The 18,242-nt window shown below is 42.2% G+C and overlaps 1 protein-coding gene across 1 annotated transcript in view; it reads left to right on the top strand.

The window, feature by feature from the left end:
• Positions 1–18,242, top strand: part of LOC124798056 (cartilage oligomeric matrix protein) — a 407,969-nt gene that overhangs the window by 306,750 nt on the left and 82,977 nt on the right. The window contains exon 8 of the mRNA XM_047261284.1: positions 2,185–2,355. Coding sequence (XP_047117240.1) covers positions 2,185–2,355 — 171 coding nt within the window. The remainder of the gene's footprint in view (positions 1–2,184; positions 2,356–18,242) is intronic.

The raw sequence follows: 18,242 nt of genomic DNA, 5'->3' as shown, positions 1-18,242 counted from the left end.
GAAGCACCATGAGAGTGATTGTAGTGAAATGCAGGAAGACCAGCAAAGGATGGACGCTTTGTGCAGGGATTTCCTGTTGACTCTCAAAATAGACAAACGTAATGTACATACTGCATGTAAACAGGTGGAAAGACCAATTTTTGTGCAAGTACACAGCTTCCAAATAGTCACAGCCAGTAGTCTCATTCACTAAATATCTATGAATATGCATACAGATTGATTTCTACATCTACATTTACATCCATACTCCGCAAGCCACCTGATGGTGTGTGGTGGAGGGTGCCCTGAGACCCTCTATCGGTTCTCCCTTCTATTCCAGTCTCATATTGTTTGCGGAAAGAAGGATTGTCGGTATGCTTCTGTGTGGGCTCTAATCTCTCTGATTTTATCCTCATGGTCTCTTCGCGAGATATACGTAGGAGGGAGCAATATACTGCTTGACTCTTCGGTGAAGGTATGTTCTCGAAACTTTAACAAAAGCCCGTACTGAGCTGCTGAGCGTCTCTCCTACAGAGTCTTCCACTGGAGTTTATCTATCATCTCCGTAACGCTTTTACGATTACTAAATGATCCTGTAACGAAGCAGGCTGCTCTCCGTTGGATCTTCTTTATCTCTTCTATCAACCCTATCTGGTACGGATCCCACACTGCTGAGCAGTATTCAAGCAGTGGGCAAACAAGCGTACTGTAACCTAGATCCTTTGTTTTCGGATTGCATTTCCTTAGGATTCTCCCAATGAATCTCTGTCTGGCATCTGCTTTACCAACGATCAACTTTATATGATCATTCCATTTTAAATCACTCCTAATGCGTACTCCCAGATAATTTATGGAATTAACTACTTCCAGTTGCTGACCTGCTATTTTGTAGCTAAATGATAAGGGGTCTATCTTTCTATGTATTCGCAGCACATTACACTTGTCTACATTGAGATTGAATTGCCATTCCCTGCACAATGTGTCAATTCGCTGCAGATCCTCCTGCATTTCAGTACAATTTTCCATTGTTACAACCTCTCGATACACCACAGCATTATCTGCAAAAAGCCTCAGTGAACTTCCGATGTCATCCACAAGGTCATTTATGTATATTGTGAATAGCAACAGTCCTATGACACTCGCCTGCGGCACACCTGAAATCCCTCTTACTTCGGAAGACTTCTCTCCATTGACAATGACATGCTGCGTGCTGTTTAAAGTAAAACAACCATAAAAACTAATTGTAGGATTGGCAGATGTGAGACTGAGCTTCACTGGAAGAATCATGAGGAACTGTAGCCCACTAAGGAGGAGGTACCTTACAAAATATTCGTTTGACCATTATTTGAGGATTGCTTGTCATTCTGGGATCCTTGGCAGACTGTATTGATAGAGAAAATAGAGAGGATCCAAAGAAGACCAGCACATTTCATCACAGGTTTGTCTAGTAGGTGTGAAAATGTCATGGAGATGTTTATTCAACTCCAGTGGCACATATTGCAAGAGAGTAGTTTTGATCCACCATGTTGTTTGCTGTTTAAATTCTGACAACATACCATCCTAGAAAAGTCAGTTTATTCTTTCTATGTACAACCCACAAAAATACCATGGTGGTAAAATGAGAGAGATTTGAGTTCACACACAGGTTTACCAACAATCTTGCTTCCAGGACACCAATCAGGACTGGATCAAGAAAGGGGAGAAGTGATAGTGGTTAGACAATGTACCTTCCTGCTTGTACCACAAGGTGGCTTGCAGAGTATAGATGTAGAACGAGTCAATCTCCTAATTAACACTCGTAATCATGTCTGTCTGAAGACCATGATAGAACACATATTTTCACTCATTATAACAGTTCCACACTGGCACTATTTATTGCAATGCAAATGTAGATTTAGTTTAATGTATGCAGATGATGATGTTGATATACATGTCAAAACGTCAAGAGTTTTATTCAAATTGAGGTTGCTTGCAAAACTTCAAATTTCCAACTTATCTCCACGAGATGGTGATATTCTGGTGTATTTAAGGCCAGTGATAATCCACGCTGTATTTCATCATATATACAGATTACAAGGCAGTGGAAATACAAGTTTTGTAAAATTACTATTAAGTACGCAGTAATGTTGTGAGAGATTTTGTAACTTAAGTAGAGTATTAGAAGTACTGAAGGCTGACAGACAGTGTGTTGTGTACTGCTGACAGCGGCCAAGCTGCGGGAGACGTGCGCCAGCAACCCACAGGCGTGCTTTCCGGGCGTGCAGTGCTACGACACGGAGGAGGGCGTGCGCTGCGGTCGCTGCCCCTCTGGCTACGTCGGTGATGGACGCTCCTGCAAGCCTGGCGTCACCTGCGACCAGAACCCCTGCTACCCAGGTACAGCACTCATGATGATGATGATGATAATCATCATCACCATCTTCCTCTTCTTTAATTTTCTTCATGTTTTAGGCTTTGCATGCTATGCCTACCTGTAGAGATCAGTCTAAGTCATTCCCTTTGGTTTGGGCCTCCTTATTTTCCTTCATCCTATTAGTCTGTATTTTCCATTTCTGGTTTATCCACGTAGCACATACTACAAGCCCTGCAGCCACACAGCCTGATTCTCTGGAAGAAAGTTAACCATTAGCAGTTTTGAATTGAAGGTAATAATAGTGTTTATAATTGTGTGCATGTGACTGTGCAGCACTGGAAATAATGTACTGCTTGACAATTGCTACAGAATAACTGACCTTTGTTAAGGAACAACTACCGGTTGCTACAGAACAACCAACAACTGCTATAGAACACTTGTTCAATGGTAGTAAAAGCAAATGTAGAGGGCAGGACATGTTAACTGCAGTGAAGCCTGTGCACGAACACTCCATTTGCATTTGATAGTTCATCCTGTATAGAGTTTGACAAACATTGTTGTGGAACTGCTCAGTGCAAAATTCTGTGTGGTATGGCAACATTTCTGCAAGATGTCATTTGAGTGCTTATGATCATGGATGAGCAAAGTAACAGACACCTCACTCCTAGTCAGATCACTGTAGACCTTGCAACCACTGTTGGTACACGTGTCTCTACCATTACCATTTAGTGGCAATTAAATCAGGCTTGTTTGTTTGCTCAGAAGCTTGTTAAATGCATCCCACTTTGGCCACACTTTTGTCATGAAAGAGTTTATTGGTTTTATTTTTAGGGAGCATATTGGCCGAGGTGAACAGCAGTGGTGCAGAGTGATGTTCTCTGACAAATATCACTTCACTTTGGAAAGTGATGCTGCCCACCACTTAGTGTGGAGAAAGAATGGAACACATTACACATCACAGAATGTTCATGAACATCACCGGTTTGGCCTAGGCATCATGGTGTGGGCAGGCATTATGCACAATGGCCGATAACCGCTGTATATATTTGGGCGAGGTACAATTAAAGGACAGCGACACTACAGGGACAGTATTCTGGAACACGTCCATCTGTTTCGGGGTGCGACAGGTCCCAATTTTCTGATTGCAGATGACAGTGCCCAACCACATGGGAATGATGGAAGTGTTTGACACCATGGAATGTGAAGATTTGAACTCATGGAATGGCCTGCTTACTTTCTGGACCTAAACCTGTAGAGCATGCATGGGATGCTCTTGGCAGATGTGTTTCTCATCACACACCCCACTCTGAACCGTGCAAGAACTAAAAACCGCCTTGAGAGAGGAATGGGACAATTTCTCCCAAGGAGACCTCAACTGTTTCATAACTAGCACGAATAATGGGTAGAGATTTTATTCCTTACTGAGAGGTGATACCAAACTTTATGTCGGGAATCTGACCTGTGTCAAACATGAATGTTATTTATGTCTGTTGCCCTGCGTTCTCATATGGTGAAATCTGTACCACACCATATTTCATTATAAATATATCACTCCATCTCTATTATGTATGTGCTGTTTCATGTCATCCATCATTGCTTGTGATTATTTCTGCCCAACAATATCTCTGTTCCTTACAAGTTGTCGAGCAGTGTAGGTCACTGGAATAAAATTGTACATATTTTCTAACTTTTGTAGACTCAAGTTATTGTAATTCTGCAGTATCAAACCATACATTACATATCTCCAACTGACACATTAGTTTTCTTTAAGCGTTACAAACCTGTGCCATAACATTGTTGACAGAAATTATTTGCATTGCATTGCTAACAAAAGGTAATGTAAAATTGGTTTGTCAACATACCCTCACACCCACTGCAGCTGGTGATCATTCTCCCACAAACATAACATATCCTTTGATGCTGCTCCCCTCCTCAAACCCATACCCTTTTCCCTGAATCTTATTCCAGTGCCAAATATTAAAAGGAGAAACAACTGGCGTCCCTTTAAGGTGAAGGTTTTAGAAAACTACAGTCAACGTTTACAAGGGATACATTTCAGTTGCTTGCCCATGTGAATGAGACTATGATCAGAAAAGCAGCACATAACATTCCAGCCAGAAAAGGACACCTATTCATAGGCTGATCATATGAAAGAGTTATTTTTTCTACTTCCAAAGAACATGTAATTTGATAAACTGGTAATGACATTGTGTGGCCAAAAATCTCCAGACACCTAACTGAATGAGCTCTGTGGCATATTGGGATATGCATTTGAAGGCACATTAGTGTAGGTGTGATGCAGCATCATACATATATTTTCCACCAGAATGATTCAATGGAGAAGTCTCAGTTAGTCTGAAGGGTGCACTATTAGAGGAGCTATTTTATTATTAAAAATGTAAGTGTCTATGGCTCATTAAAAGTTGGAGTGACACTAAAATGTATTTGGGGTTAGGGGAAGGCAGAAATAATCTTACATTTTAGCTCTTGAGTGTAGCTCTGCACAACTTACCAGGATACATATGCAGCAAAAATGGGACAACACTATGAATTCTAATGATGTTCTGTTTCTGTATTTCTGATAGCTGGAGTGATATTTTTCAACACTACTGGTAATGATATCTGTAATGTCACCTTTGCAGTGATTTCTTTTAGACCTGTAGTACTGACAAATATAAAACACTGAAAGCAGATACAATACAGTTTTTTAATATTTGAAACTGGAGTGAAACAGAGATGTAGCCTGTTCCCCATGTTATTCAATCTGTGCCTAAGAATCAGTAAAAGGAACAAAGGAGAGATCTGAGAAAGGAATTAAGAGTTCAGGGAAAAGAAATAAAAACTATTAGGACTGCCAATTATATTGTAATTCTGGTAATGATGGCAAGTGACCTGGAATATCAGTTGAACAGAATGAACAGTCTCAGAGAGAGGTTACAAGATGGACACAAATAATAGTAAAACAAGGGCAATGTGATGTTGTCAGATTAGCCAGACAATGCTGAGGAAAGTAGATTAGGAGACAAAACACTAAAAACAGTAGATCAATTTTGTTAAATGGCCAGAAAAATAACTGGCAATGACAGAAGTAAAGTGGACATCAAATTTATGCTAGCAATAGGAAGAAAAACTTTTCCAATAAAAAAAGAAATATATTAACATCTAATATAACTTTAAGTATTAGCAAGTATTTTCTGGAAATATCTGTCTGGAATGTAGCCTTCTGTGGAAGTGAAATGTGGACTGTGAACATTACAGGCAGTAAGAGAATAGAAGCTTTTCAGATGTAATGATACAGAAAAATGCTGAAAATTAGAAAGTTAGAATGAATACCTATGAAGATAAATTGAATCAAATTTAGGGAAAAAAAGCTTGGAGGAATATTTGGGGGAGAGAGATCAAGACAGATCAAGACTTGGATGCAATGAGATGCTTAAAATAGATGTAGGTTGCCATAATTATGCAAAGATGAAGAAACTTGTACATGTTTGACTAGTGTTGAGACCTGTATCAAACCAGTCTTCAGATTGTAGACCACAAAAACGATAATATCTTATATTTAAATCCAAACTAAGCATTTAAATGCCACATGTTATATTTGGCATCAAGAATTTCACAGGATTACCAGTATCCTTCAACTACATGTTTTGATGGTATGCTTCTCTGTATCACAATCTTCTTTGGTGAAATTAGCTTCCCATTAATTTGCAGCTTACAAAAAGTGTAAAAAAACTTTCATGCACTTACCTATATCGCACTTTCCTATATCATCTTTGGAGCTTTGTTAGAAAACAAATAGCTATTTTAACTAAAACGTTAACTGTAGATTTGATATGCTCTAGCAGTTATTTTTCATGTAAAGTACAAAGAAATTAAAAATTTTGATCAGTGGAGAAAAGATAAAATAAAACTTATCTCATGAGTAGAAAGAGAAGCTGAGCAAAATTGATTGCAGTTTATTTCTGTAATCATTTCTATTGTCTACCAGTAATTTTAATTTCCTGGGAAGAAAGTAGAATAGTTTTATAACTGCACAGTTCATTTCTTTATGTGCCAAAACAAGGCTACATCATTTTTATGATTTTTATGATGTCTACTGTTTTTCGGGAATTGTAGGCAGTTGTTAGTGAAAAACTTCATAAGAGAATAGAGAGATTCTTGCCCTGTTTGCCAATGGGTGATAGTGGAGGGTTTTTTGAGGGAGTGGAGAGGGGGTGCAGGATGTTGTCCTACTAGGGTTAAATTACAGAAGCTATAAATATTGTGCTTTTCTTATGTGATTCAAAGCTGGAAGTGAAAGATTTAATAATGTAATGTAGAAGTGCATATGTTGCTTTTAGTAGTAGCCTTAATGGAAAGAGAAATAGTGATGTAACCATCAGATCCACAAATGTTAACGCCAGAAAAATGTAAAGGGATTAATGGAGTGGGCATGTGAATTTTACAGCTCAGTCTGATGTAATCTGTTACAAAAAGTAGAAAATTTTAGGTCTACTATGAGCTCATATGTGATTTATGAATTACAAAAATCAAAGGCTGTCAGTCCTATGATTTAATAAAAATGACAATTCTAAACTACCCATAAAGAAAGAAAGGAAGCCGTTCAGGTTTTGATAACTATGTGAATAATCTATTTTTACATAATTTTTACATACAGGTGTCAAAAGTGCAGTAATCATTAGCTAACAGGAAGATATGTGAATAATCTATTTTTACATAATTTTTACATACAGCTGTCAAAAGTGCAGTAATCATTAGCTAACAGGAAGACAATCAGAGCACTAAGGACTGATACTTCAGTGTAATACTGAAGGAAAATGGAAGAAAAGTTTATTTGGATTTACTGTCCTGTCAGTGACAAGTTCCTTAGAAATCAAGTAAAAAGTTAGATATAACCAGAATGAGGAAGGAGAATGATCATGTCCTTTCCAAAGGGCTCATCCTCTCATTCACCTTAATCAGTTTATGGTAAACATGAAAAACATAAATCTGGATGGCTAAGCAGGATGTCGGCCTCACTATTTCTGAATGCAAGTTCAACACCCTACCACTGATGCAACTTTGCTTAGCTAAGTGTACAGGGCTCAAGAAATGAAAATTCTCAGCAGTTGTCAGGCCATGCATTTTCAAGACAGAAGAGCTGTTCATTGACAATATGCTTGCCAACATCTACTAACTGTTTTATTCAGTTCATTCTGTTTTGGTATTGATAATTGTATGCATTTTAGTTTCTGTTTGACTTGCATGGGAGATTTTCTTCCTCGAAATGAACTTTTATTTACCTGTTATTTCTTTGTGACAGATTTCATCCTATATAAGACCAGTTTTGAAAATGTTGAGTTTCAGACAGACACAACAGAAACACTGTTACATGTCGAGCTTTGGTCCAACCCCTTCTTTGGAAAGGAAAACACACACACATATTTACACAAGCAAGCACACATCACACATACAGCTTTGCTGTCTCCAACCACTCCAGCCATAACACAAGAGTGTTTGACTGAATGGAGGCAGCAATCCACAGTGGAGCAGAGAAGAGGGAGGGACAGCAGGGTACAGGTGGGGAAAGACAAGTCAGTGCTGTCTGGGGAACGCACAAGGACTAGATACCGGCAGGACAAGGCTGCCAGGCACAGCATTTGGAAGCTGTGGGGGAGGGATGTTGTGCCTCAGGGTGGTCCACTTTGCTCTTGGTCACAGTTTGGAAGTGGCCATTCATCCTGGCAGACAGATGGCTGGTACTCATACCAATAAAAAAGCTGTGCAATGATTGCAACAGCGCTGGCATATGATGTGACTACCTTCACAGGTAGCCTGGCCTCTAATGCAATAAGATAAGCCTGCGACAGGACTGCAATAGCAATTACTGGGTGGGTGGATTGGGAAATTCTTGCACCTGGGTTTTCCACAGGGATATGATCCTTTCGGCAAGGGGCTGGGATTGGGAGTGACATAGTGATGGTCTAGGATGTTGTGGAGGTTTGGGTGGGTAACAGAAACCTCCAAGCCACCAACTGTACCCGCATTTCAACAGTTTCCATCCCTTCCATGCCAAAAGGTTCTCTGTATAGCTGGGCCACCTGGGGACGGTGTATTTACAGTGACAAGAACTCACTTGCTCAGTACAGTGAAGGTCTCACAAAAGCCTTTACGGAGAGATACTATCCCACAGATCTAGTTTGCAAACAGATTTCTTGTGACATATCACCAACCCCAATCCCCCCCCCCCCCCCCCCCCGCCAAGAACCAGGTATAAAGGAGTGCCCCTTTTTTACCCAAAACCCCCCCTGACTGGACCACATCCTTCATCAGAGCATTGATTATCTATCATTGTGAAATGAGGGGCATCCTATCCAAGATCCTTCCCTCTCCCCCTAAAGTGGTGTTCCCTCACCCACCCATTCTCCAAAACATCCTAGTCCATCCCCATGCCACTCCTAGTCACAACACTTCGCTAGAGAGATCAAATCCCTGTGAAAGACTTGAAGCAAGACCTGCCCAATCCATCACCCAGCACTTCCTATTCCAGTCCTGTCACAAGCTTATCCTACCCCATCAGAGGCTGGGCAACATGTGAAAGTAGCCATGTCATATACCAGCACTGCTGCAATCATTACATAGCTATTTATATTGGTATGACTACCAAGCAGCTGTCCACCAGGATGAATGTCCACTGCCAGACTGTGGCCAAGGGCAAAGTAGACCACCCTGTGCCACAATGCGCAGATGAATATAAAATGCTGGATTTCAGTGGCTGCTTCACAACCCTGGCCACCTGGATCCTTCCCTACACCACCAAATTTTCTGAACTGCGCAGATGGGAGTTCCCTTACAACACATTCTCTCCTCCTGAAATTATCTTAGCCTCACACTACAGTAACCTACAATTCCCACACCCTCCACCCAACAGTTTCCATCACTTCTATCCTACACCTCATTTCAGTTCACACCCCCCGCACCCTCATTGTGCACCACTGTCTGCTAATGCACCCCCCCCCCTCCCAGTTCTCTGCCCCTCTCTTTTCTGCTGTCTGTTTCCCCTCTCGTTGTTAACCCTCCCCCGTAGCCTCCCAACACTGCTCCTAGCAGCCTTGTCCTGCTGCCATCTAGTCCTTGCATACTCTTACAGGCAGCTCTGTCTCCTACCTCCTGTATCATCTTATCATCTTATCTCTCCCCCTTCCCTGCCCCACATCAGATTTCTGCTTGTGTCTTACACACAACCATTGCATTCTGACCTGAATGGCCAGAGATACAGGGTGATTCAAAAATGACCGGTATATTTGAAACGGCAATACAAACTAAACAAGCAGCGATAGAAATACACCGTTTGTTGCAATATGCTTGGGACAACAGTACATTTTCAGGCAGACAAACTTTCGAAATTACAGTAGTTACAATTTTCAACAACAGATGGCGCTGCGGTCTGGGAAACTCTATAGTACGATATTTTCCACATATCCACCATGCGTAGCAATAATATGGCGTAGTCTCTGAATGAAATTACCCGAAACCTTTGACAACGTGTCTGGCGGAATGGCTTCACATGCAGATGAGATGTACTGCTTCAGCTGTTCAATTGTTTCTGGATTCTGGCGGTACACCTGGTCTTTCACGTGTCCACACAGAAATAAGTCACAGGGGTTCATGTCTGGCGAATAGGGAGGCCAATCCATGCCGCCTCCTGTATGTTTCGGATAGCCCAAAGCAATCACACGATCATCGAAATATTCATTCAGGAAATTAAAGACGTCGGCCGTGTGATGTGGCCGGGCACCATCTTGCATAAACCACGAGGTGTTCACGGTGTCGTCTAAGGCAGTTTGTACCACCACAAATTCACGAAGAATGTCCAGATAGCGAGATGCAGTAATCGTTTCGGATCTGAAAAATGGGCCAATGATTCCTTTGGAAGAAATGGCGGGCCAGACCAGTACTTTTTGAGGATGCAGGGATGATGGGACTGCAACATGGGGCTTTTCGGTTCCCCATATGTGCCATTCTGTTTATTGACGAAGCCGTCCAGGTAAAAATAAGCTTCATCAGTAAACCAAATGCTGCCCACATGCATATCGCCGTCATCAATCCTGTGCACTATATCGTTAGCGAATGTCTCTCGTGCAGCAATGGTAGCGGCGCTGAGGGGTTGCCGCGTTTGAATTTTGTATGGATAGAGGTGTAAACTCTGGCGCATGAGGCGATACGTGGACGTTGGCATCATTTGGACCGTAGCTGCAACACGGCGAACGGAAACCCGAGGCCGCTGTTGGATCACCTGCTGCACTAGCTGCGCATTGCCCTCTGTGGTTGCCGTATGCAGTCGCCCTACCTTTCCAGCACGTTCATCTGTCACGTTCCCAGTCCGTTGAAATTTTTCAAACAGATCCTTTATTGTATCACTTTTTGGTCCTTTGATTACATTAAACCTCCATTGAAAACTTCGTCTTGTTGCAAAAACACTGTGTTCTAGGCGGTGGAATTCCAACACCAGAAAAATCCTCTGTTCTAAGGAATAAACCATGTTGTCCACAGCACACTTGCATGTTGTGAACAGCACACGCTTACAGCAGAAAGACGACGTACAGAATGGCGCACCCACAGACTGCGTTGTCTTCTATATCTTTCACATCACTTGCAGCGCCATCTGTTGTTGAAAATTGTAACTACTGTAATTTCGAAAGTTTGTCCGCCTGAAACTGTACTGTTGTCCCAAGCATATTGCAACAAACGGTGTATTTCTATCGCTGCTCGTTTAGTTTTTATTGCCGTTTCAAATATACCGGTCATTTTTGAAACACCCTGTAGCAGTCATGGGTGTATGAGGTGTGCTTGCTTGTGTAAATGTGTTTTCCTTTCTGAAGAAGGCTCTGGTCAAAAGCAAAATGTGTCACAGTCTTTTCATTGTGTATGTGTACAACTCAATGTATCATCTTTATGATGATAGCAGTGCACTGTAGGTATTATCACTGAAAGTTATGTATCTGTAACTATTTTTTATTGATTTATTGCACATTTTATATCTTTTTCATTGTGTAAATGTTTGTGAGATCATCCTGTCCTCCATATTAACACAGCAACTGCAAACAGGATGAATACCTATATCTTGTTCTTGTGTAGTTTTTTTTAAGGAATATGTTATTATTATTGCCAATAACTCCAGTAAAAGTAATTACAGTCAATATGAAAAAGCAGTGTAATTTAGAAATGGTCAGCCACATATGTTCCCTGACACAAATATTCACTATACACTTCTATCAAGCAGATATAAATAATTATTTTTAACAACAGTTTGTAGTCATTTACTGTGAGCATACTTGTGTAAGAATTCTGGTTTCTTCATTTACAAAGAAACCTTTATTTATGCATATTTTAAATAGTCTGGTGTGACAGAATAGTTGTAATTTTTCTTTATTTAAATATCACTACAATGTATTATTTTAGTACAGAAAGCAGTCAAGCTGAGTCAAATGCATGTCTGTACAACACAAGAATGATTTATTATGACGGGGACAGCCATCAGCCTGTGGGGAAAGCAGGCAGTGATGGAACACTACTGGAATCAAGCAGCGGCAGACGCATTTTAGCAGGGGGGGGGGGGGGGGGGTCAAGGTAACAATTCTTGACACTTTTCGTTGAGATCTGGAGAAAGGCAGACCTGTCTGTGGTAACATAGGTTATTTGATCATGTAGGTGATTGATTCTGGGTGGTGAATGGCCTCTGAAATGTATCAGCTTTTGAAGGGACTCTAACTTTCGCAAGGCCTGAATGTGCTCCAATGCAGAACTTTAACATTTCCACTCACATTAAGGAATTTAGAATAGACAGGGTATGAGTTCCTACTCATTATTTCTCATGTAGTCAGTATAAAATGTTATACTGAACTCCAAATTATTTTGAACTGGTGAATATTTCTTGTGGTGCTCTCATGGAATGGAACTTAAATTTTCGCTCATTTTGGATGACTATTTGGCTTGGGGATTCTGCTACCATTCTCATAATACTCTCAGTGCAGCTTTATTGGCTTTTATAAGGTTATCTTTCAGTCTGTATGATAACTGGTTATCATATGGCCAATTTCTTTTTGTTTGAGATTTACTTTATTGAATAAACATTATTCAACACAGTTCTCTGATGTTGTTTACATCATTTACAGATTTTAGAACAGAAACCTTTTTATTAATTATTCATTTACCTTTTTTTGTTTAATTATATTTGTTTATTTTATTAATTCACCATTCTAGTCAATGAATAGACTATTTGACTGCAGGATCACACTCTAGGTTATTATTTGCAGCGAATTAGCTGATGGGCATGAAAGCAGAAATGTGTGACTCAACTCTATGAAATTATTGAGCTATTCTTTTAAACTGAGCTATGCATAGGCCTATTATCTAAGGTGTGAGCAACATCAGGCAAAGTCACAAATAGATTGCTCATATGGAATGCTGGTTAGAGAGAATCAGCTACAGCAGAAAATCTGTCGAGGTAACGTCCAAGAGGCAAAGTTCAGAAAATATGTCTGATGGCTGGGGGGGAGGCAGCAAGTGCATGGGATATGAATGCCACATTGATACTGGCCCTGGTGAGTTCAAGGAGCTCATAATGATGATGACCTGATGATTACATGGAGGAGTGTGTTGGGAGAGGATGACAGAACAGAGGAAGAGGAGGCTTCATGGAAGAAGCTGTGGGTGCTAGATGAGTAAAGTTAGGGTTTTAGAGCAGGGCAGTGGTGTGTATGGGGCAGGAAGCTAGCAGAGATTACCAAGAGGATTATGGAAACAAAGCATTGTTTGCAAAGACAACTTCCATATACATAGCAGCATATGAAATCAAGCATGTTGTTCTCAGCAGTGTGTTCCACCACTGTGTGGTTTCTCTGTTCTTGGCCACTGTTTGGAAGTAGTCTTCCATTCAGGTCAACTGCTGGTTGGCCATCATACCCACATAAAACATGCACCAGTTTCAGCAAAGCTGATAGGGCTGATTTCACAGACAGTCTTGCCTCTGATGAGATATGACAAGCCTGTGATGGGTCTGGAATACAACTTACTGGGTGGGTGTATCAGAAATGTCTTGCACTCAGTCTTCCACAGGGGTGTGACATAATTAACAAGGGATTGGAACTGGGCATTTCATGGGGATGGACCAGGATACTGCATAAATACCACTTAAGGAGTGATGGAAAGAACTGTGGGTAGAATGTCCCTCAGATCTGGACATAATGATAAATAGCCAAAGCTCTGGTGAAGGATATGATCAGTTTTTCAGGTCTGGGATGATACTGGGTGATGATGGGGGTGCTCCTTTGCAGCTGTTATTGGAGATGGATGGAGAATTAGAGGAATGTGATGATACAGCAAATTAAATCTGTCTGTAGACTAGGTCTGGGTAATAGTACTTGTCAGGGATTGCTTTAGTGATATCTTCAGCATAGCAAGCTGGGGGTTCTTGTCCTTGTAGATGCGCTGCCCACAGATTGCCAGATAAAAGGGAGCAAGTTTTTAGTCTGGGAGGGATGACAGCTGTCAAAATGCAGGTACTATTGATGGTTAGTGAATACGATATGAACAGAGATATAGGGATGGAGCCATCAGGGAGGTGGAGCTCAATGTCAAGGAAAGTGGCCCATTGGGCTGATGAGGACCACTTGGATCAGAAGGTGTTGAGGCTGTAGAGAAATGACATTAGGGTGTCTTGGCCCTGTGTTCAAATCATGATCTCATCACTGACCCCAAACCAGACAAGACGTTTGGAGTTTTGGGAAGTTTGGAAGGTTTCCTCTAGATGCCTCATAAACTGGTTGGCATAGGAAGGTGCCATGAGAGGACCACACCATGGAACTATTTGTATATCATCCCCTCAAAGGAGAAACATTTATGTATGATGGTGTGATTAGTTAGATGTAGAAGAAATGAGATGCTGGATCTAGAGCCAGAAGGATATTGAGAAAGGGTTCAGAAGTGACAAGATCATGGGCATGGGGGATGCCAGCAGACAGATTTCTTGTATCATATGCTCACACACTTCTGATCTTCCCACCATCCCCAAGAACCAGCTGCGCGGGAGCACCTTCCTCACAAGTAAGTATTCCTTGGGCCGGAATTACTGAGCCATATCCTTCATCAGAGCTACTGACTACTATTGTGCCCAGAAACAAGGAAAATCCTACCCACAACCCTTCCCACCACTTGCTGCCCATCCAATCCATATTCTGATACATCCCTGATCCACAACCACATCCAAACCCTTGCCACGTAGGTTGTACCCAAGTTTAAGACCCAAACACAAGACCTAACTGGTACACCCAGCCAGCACACTCCACTCCAGTTTTGTCATAGGATTATCCTATCTCATCAGAAACAGGGCTTCCTATGAAAGCAGTCATGTCATATATGAACTTTGCTGCCTTTTCTGTGCAGCATTTTATGTGGCCATAACCACCAACTGTGACCACCCGAATGAATGGGCACCAGCAAATTCGCCAAGTACAAGGCTGATCACCCAGTGGTGGAACATGCTGCTAAGCACAATATGCTTGATTTCAATGGCTATTTCACAGTGTGTACCATCTAGATCCTTCCCTCCTAAATGGCATCTCTAAATTGCATATATGGTTGTTATCTTTGCAACTCATCCTTCATTCCAATAATCCTCCTGGTCTTAATCTCTGGCAGCACCCTGTCCCATACCCACCTCCACAATGTCACCTTTCACTCATCATTTACCCATACCCTCTTCCTAACAGTCTCCCCTTCTTCTGTTCTGTCACCCACCCCAATCCATTCCTCCTCGGCACTGTCACATCTCCATCATTGTGCACTGCATGGATTCACTTGTGGTGGTACCTGTGAGATATTTCTATGCTACGCATCTGCTGCCACTCATACCCACATTCCTTTCTTATGCAACTGCTATCTACCTCCCAACTCCCAGCTTCCCTTCCTCAAAATTCCTTCCACTCCCAGCCACCTATCTCCCCTCTCCACTCCATGGCTCAGAAAAAGATTCATCCAAAAGACAGCCAAATTTTTAGTCATGTTTGTGTGCATTTTGGTGACTCAACACCTCTGTTTATATATACTGTAAATTATTTGCATTCTACCAGAGCTTTTCATACCATACTTAAAAAAAGGAAAACCATACTGATATATATATGCATACTTCATACCATACTTAAAAAAAGGAAAACCATGGTTTTCCTTTTTTTAAGTATGGTATGAAAAGCTCTGGTAGAATGCAAATAATATATATAATATAATATAATAGAGGGAAACATTCCACGTGGGAAAAATATATCTAAAAACAAAGATGATGTGACTTACCAAACGAAAGCGCTGGCAGGTCGATAGACACACAAACATACACACAAAATTCTAGCTTTCGCAACAAAAGGTTGCTTCGTCAGGAAAGAGGGAAGGAGAGGGAAAGACGAAAGGAAGTGGATTTTAAGGGAGAGGGTAAGGAGTCATTCCAATCCTGGGAGCAGAAACACTTACCTTAGGGGGGAAAAAGGACGGGTATACACTCGCACACACGCACACATATCCATCCACACATATACAGACACAAGCAGACATATTTAAAGACCAAATAAAGGTTGTGGAGGGTGAGTGTGAAGGGTGAGTGAGTTGCCTTTCCAGAGGTGCGAAACCAGGAGATTGGATAGTTTTTTGAGGTGGAGGGTGGCATGCTGTTTTAATTTGCGGTTGGCCTGTAGGAGGATGCTTTGAACAGCCGGTGTGGATGTGGGAGAGGAAAGATTGAGGACTTTTATTAAGGATAGGAGTTGACGGGTGTGTTCATTGGCTGAGTTGATGTGTAGGTGAAGGATTAGGTTCCAGCAAACCTCAACCTCCTCTCATTGCACACAAACCCAGTCTCTCCCATCTACTCAATCTCCCACTTCCAGCTCCATTCCCTCCAAAACCTCAAAATTCCAACCAACACAATCTGGAATCACAACACCCTAATTCAGTAGTTAACCTTTCCTCCAAACCTCTCTCCCAATCCGAAACCTCTGTCCTATCCAAAGACCTCACTTTCAGCCCCACTCCCAGATTCAACCAAACAGCCCTCGTCAAAGATTTACTGTCCTACACTCGTACTCTCTGCTGGAAATATCACTTTGCCACTAAGAAAAATGATCCTAATCCTACTCCTAATGATCCAACTTCCCAAGACACTATCCAAATTGAACCCTGCCTAGAACAGTTCCGTCCTCCGTCACAGTGGGACCCACCTCTTCTTCCTCAAAATCACCCTCTCCAAACCTTCCAGGAATTTCTGACTTCCAGCCTTGCCTCTCAATCCTTCTTAAAAAACCTTAATCCTACTCCCAACATCACCACTGATGAAGCCCAGGCTATCCGTGATCTGAAGGCTGACCGATCCATCGTCATTCTTCCGGCGGACAAGGGTTCCACTACCGTGGTACTTGATCGTCGGGAGTGTGTGGCTGAAGGACTGCGTCAGCTTTCAGACAACATCACATACAAACTTTGCCAAGGTGATCCCATTCCTGATGTCCAGGTGGCGCTTCAAGGAATCCTCAGAACCTTAGGCCCCCTACAAAACCTTTCACCTGACTCCATCAACCTCCTGACCCCACCGACACCCCGCACCCCTACCTTCTACCTTCTTCCTAAAATTCACATACCCAATCATCCCGGCCGCCCCATTGTAGCTGGTTACCAAGCCCCCACAGAACGTATCTCTGCCTACGTAGATCAACACCTTCAACCCATTATATGCAGTCTCCCATCCTTCATCAAAGACACCAACCACTTTCTCGAACACCTGGAATCCTTACCCAATCTGTTACCCCCAGAAACCGTCCTTGTAACCATTGATGCTACTTCCTTATACACAAATATTCTGCACGTCTAGGACCTCGCTGCGATGGAGCACTTCCTTTCACGCCGATCACCTGCCACCCTACCTAAAACCTCTTTCCTCATTACCTTAGCCAGCTTCATCCTGACCCACAACTTCTTCACTTTTGAAGGCCAGACATACCAACAATTAAAGGGAACAGCCATGGGTACCAGAATGGCTCCCTCATACGCCAACCTATTCATTGGTCGCTTAGAGGAAGCCTTCTTGGTTACCCAGGCCTGCCAACCCAAAGTTTGGTACAGATTTATTAATGACATCTTCATGATCTGGACTCACAGCGAAGAAGAACTCCAGAATTTCCTCTCCAACCTCAACTCCTTTGGTTCCCTTACCTACAGCCTAGGTCTTCGTGGCAAACGAATCTGCTCCAGTCCGGAATCCCTGAACCATTACACCAACAACCTGATAACAGCTTTCGCATTCCGCAACTACCCTCCTGACCTGGTACAGAAGCAAATAACCAGAGCCACTTCCTCATCCCCTCAAACCCAGAACCTCCCACAGAAGAACCACAAAAGTGCCCCACTTGTGACAGGATACTTTCTGGGACTGGATCAGACTCTGAATGTGGCTCTCCAGCAGGGATACGACTTCCTCAAATCCTGCCCTGAAATGAGATCCATCCTTCATGAAATCCTCCCCACTCCACCAAGAGTGTCTTTCCGCCATCCACCTAACCTTCGTAACCTCTTAGTTCATCCCTATGAAATCCCCAAACCACCTTCCCTACCCTCTGGCTCCTACCCTTGTAACCGCCCCCGGTGTAAAACCTGTCCCATGCACCCTCCCACCACCACCTACTCCAGTCCTGTAACCCGGATGGTGTACATGATCAAAGGCAGAGCCACGTGTGAAAGCACCCACGTGATTTACCAACTGACCTGCCTACACTGTGATGCATTCTATGTGGGAATGACCAGCAACAAACTGTCCATTCGCATGAATGATCACAGGCAGACAGTGTTTGTTGGTAATGAGGATCACCCTGTGGCTAAACATGCCTTGGTGCAC

Source organism: Schistocerca piceifrons, chromosome 5, assembly GCF_021461385.2.
Source record: "Schistocerca piceifrons isolate TAMUIC-IGC-003096 chromosome 5, iqSchPice1.1, whole genome shotgun sequence".
In the NCBI taxonomy this organism is placed as follows: Eukaryota; Metazoa; Arthropoda; class Insecta; order Orthoptera; family Acrididae; genus Schistocerca; species Schistocerca piceifrons.
The sequence above is the reverse complement of the archived record's forward strand: the minus strand, read 5'-3'. Positions and strand labels throughout refer to the sequence as shown.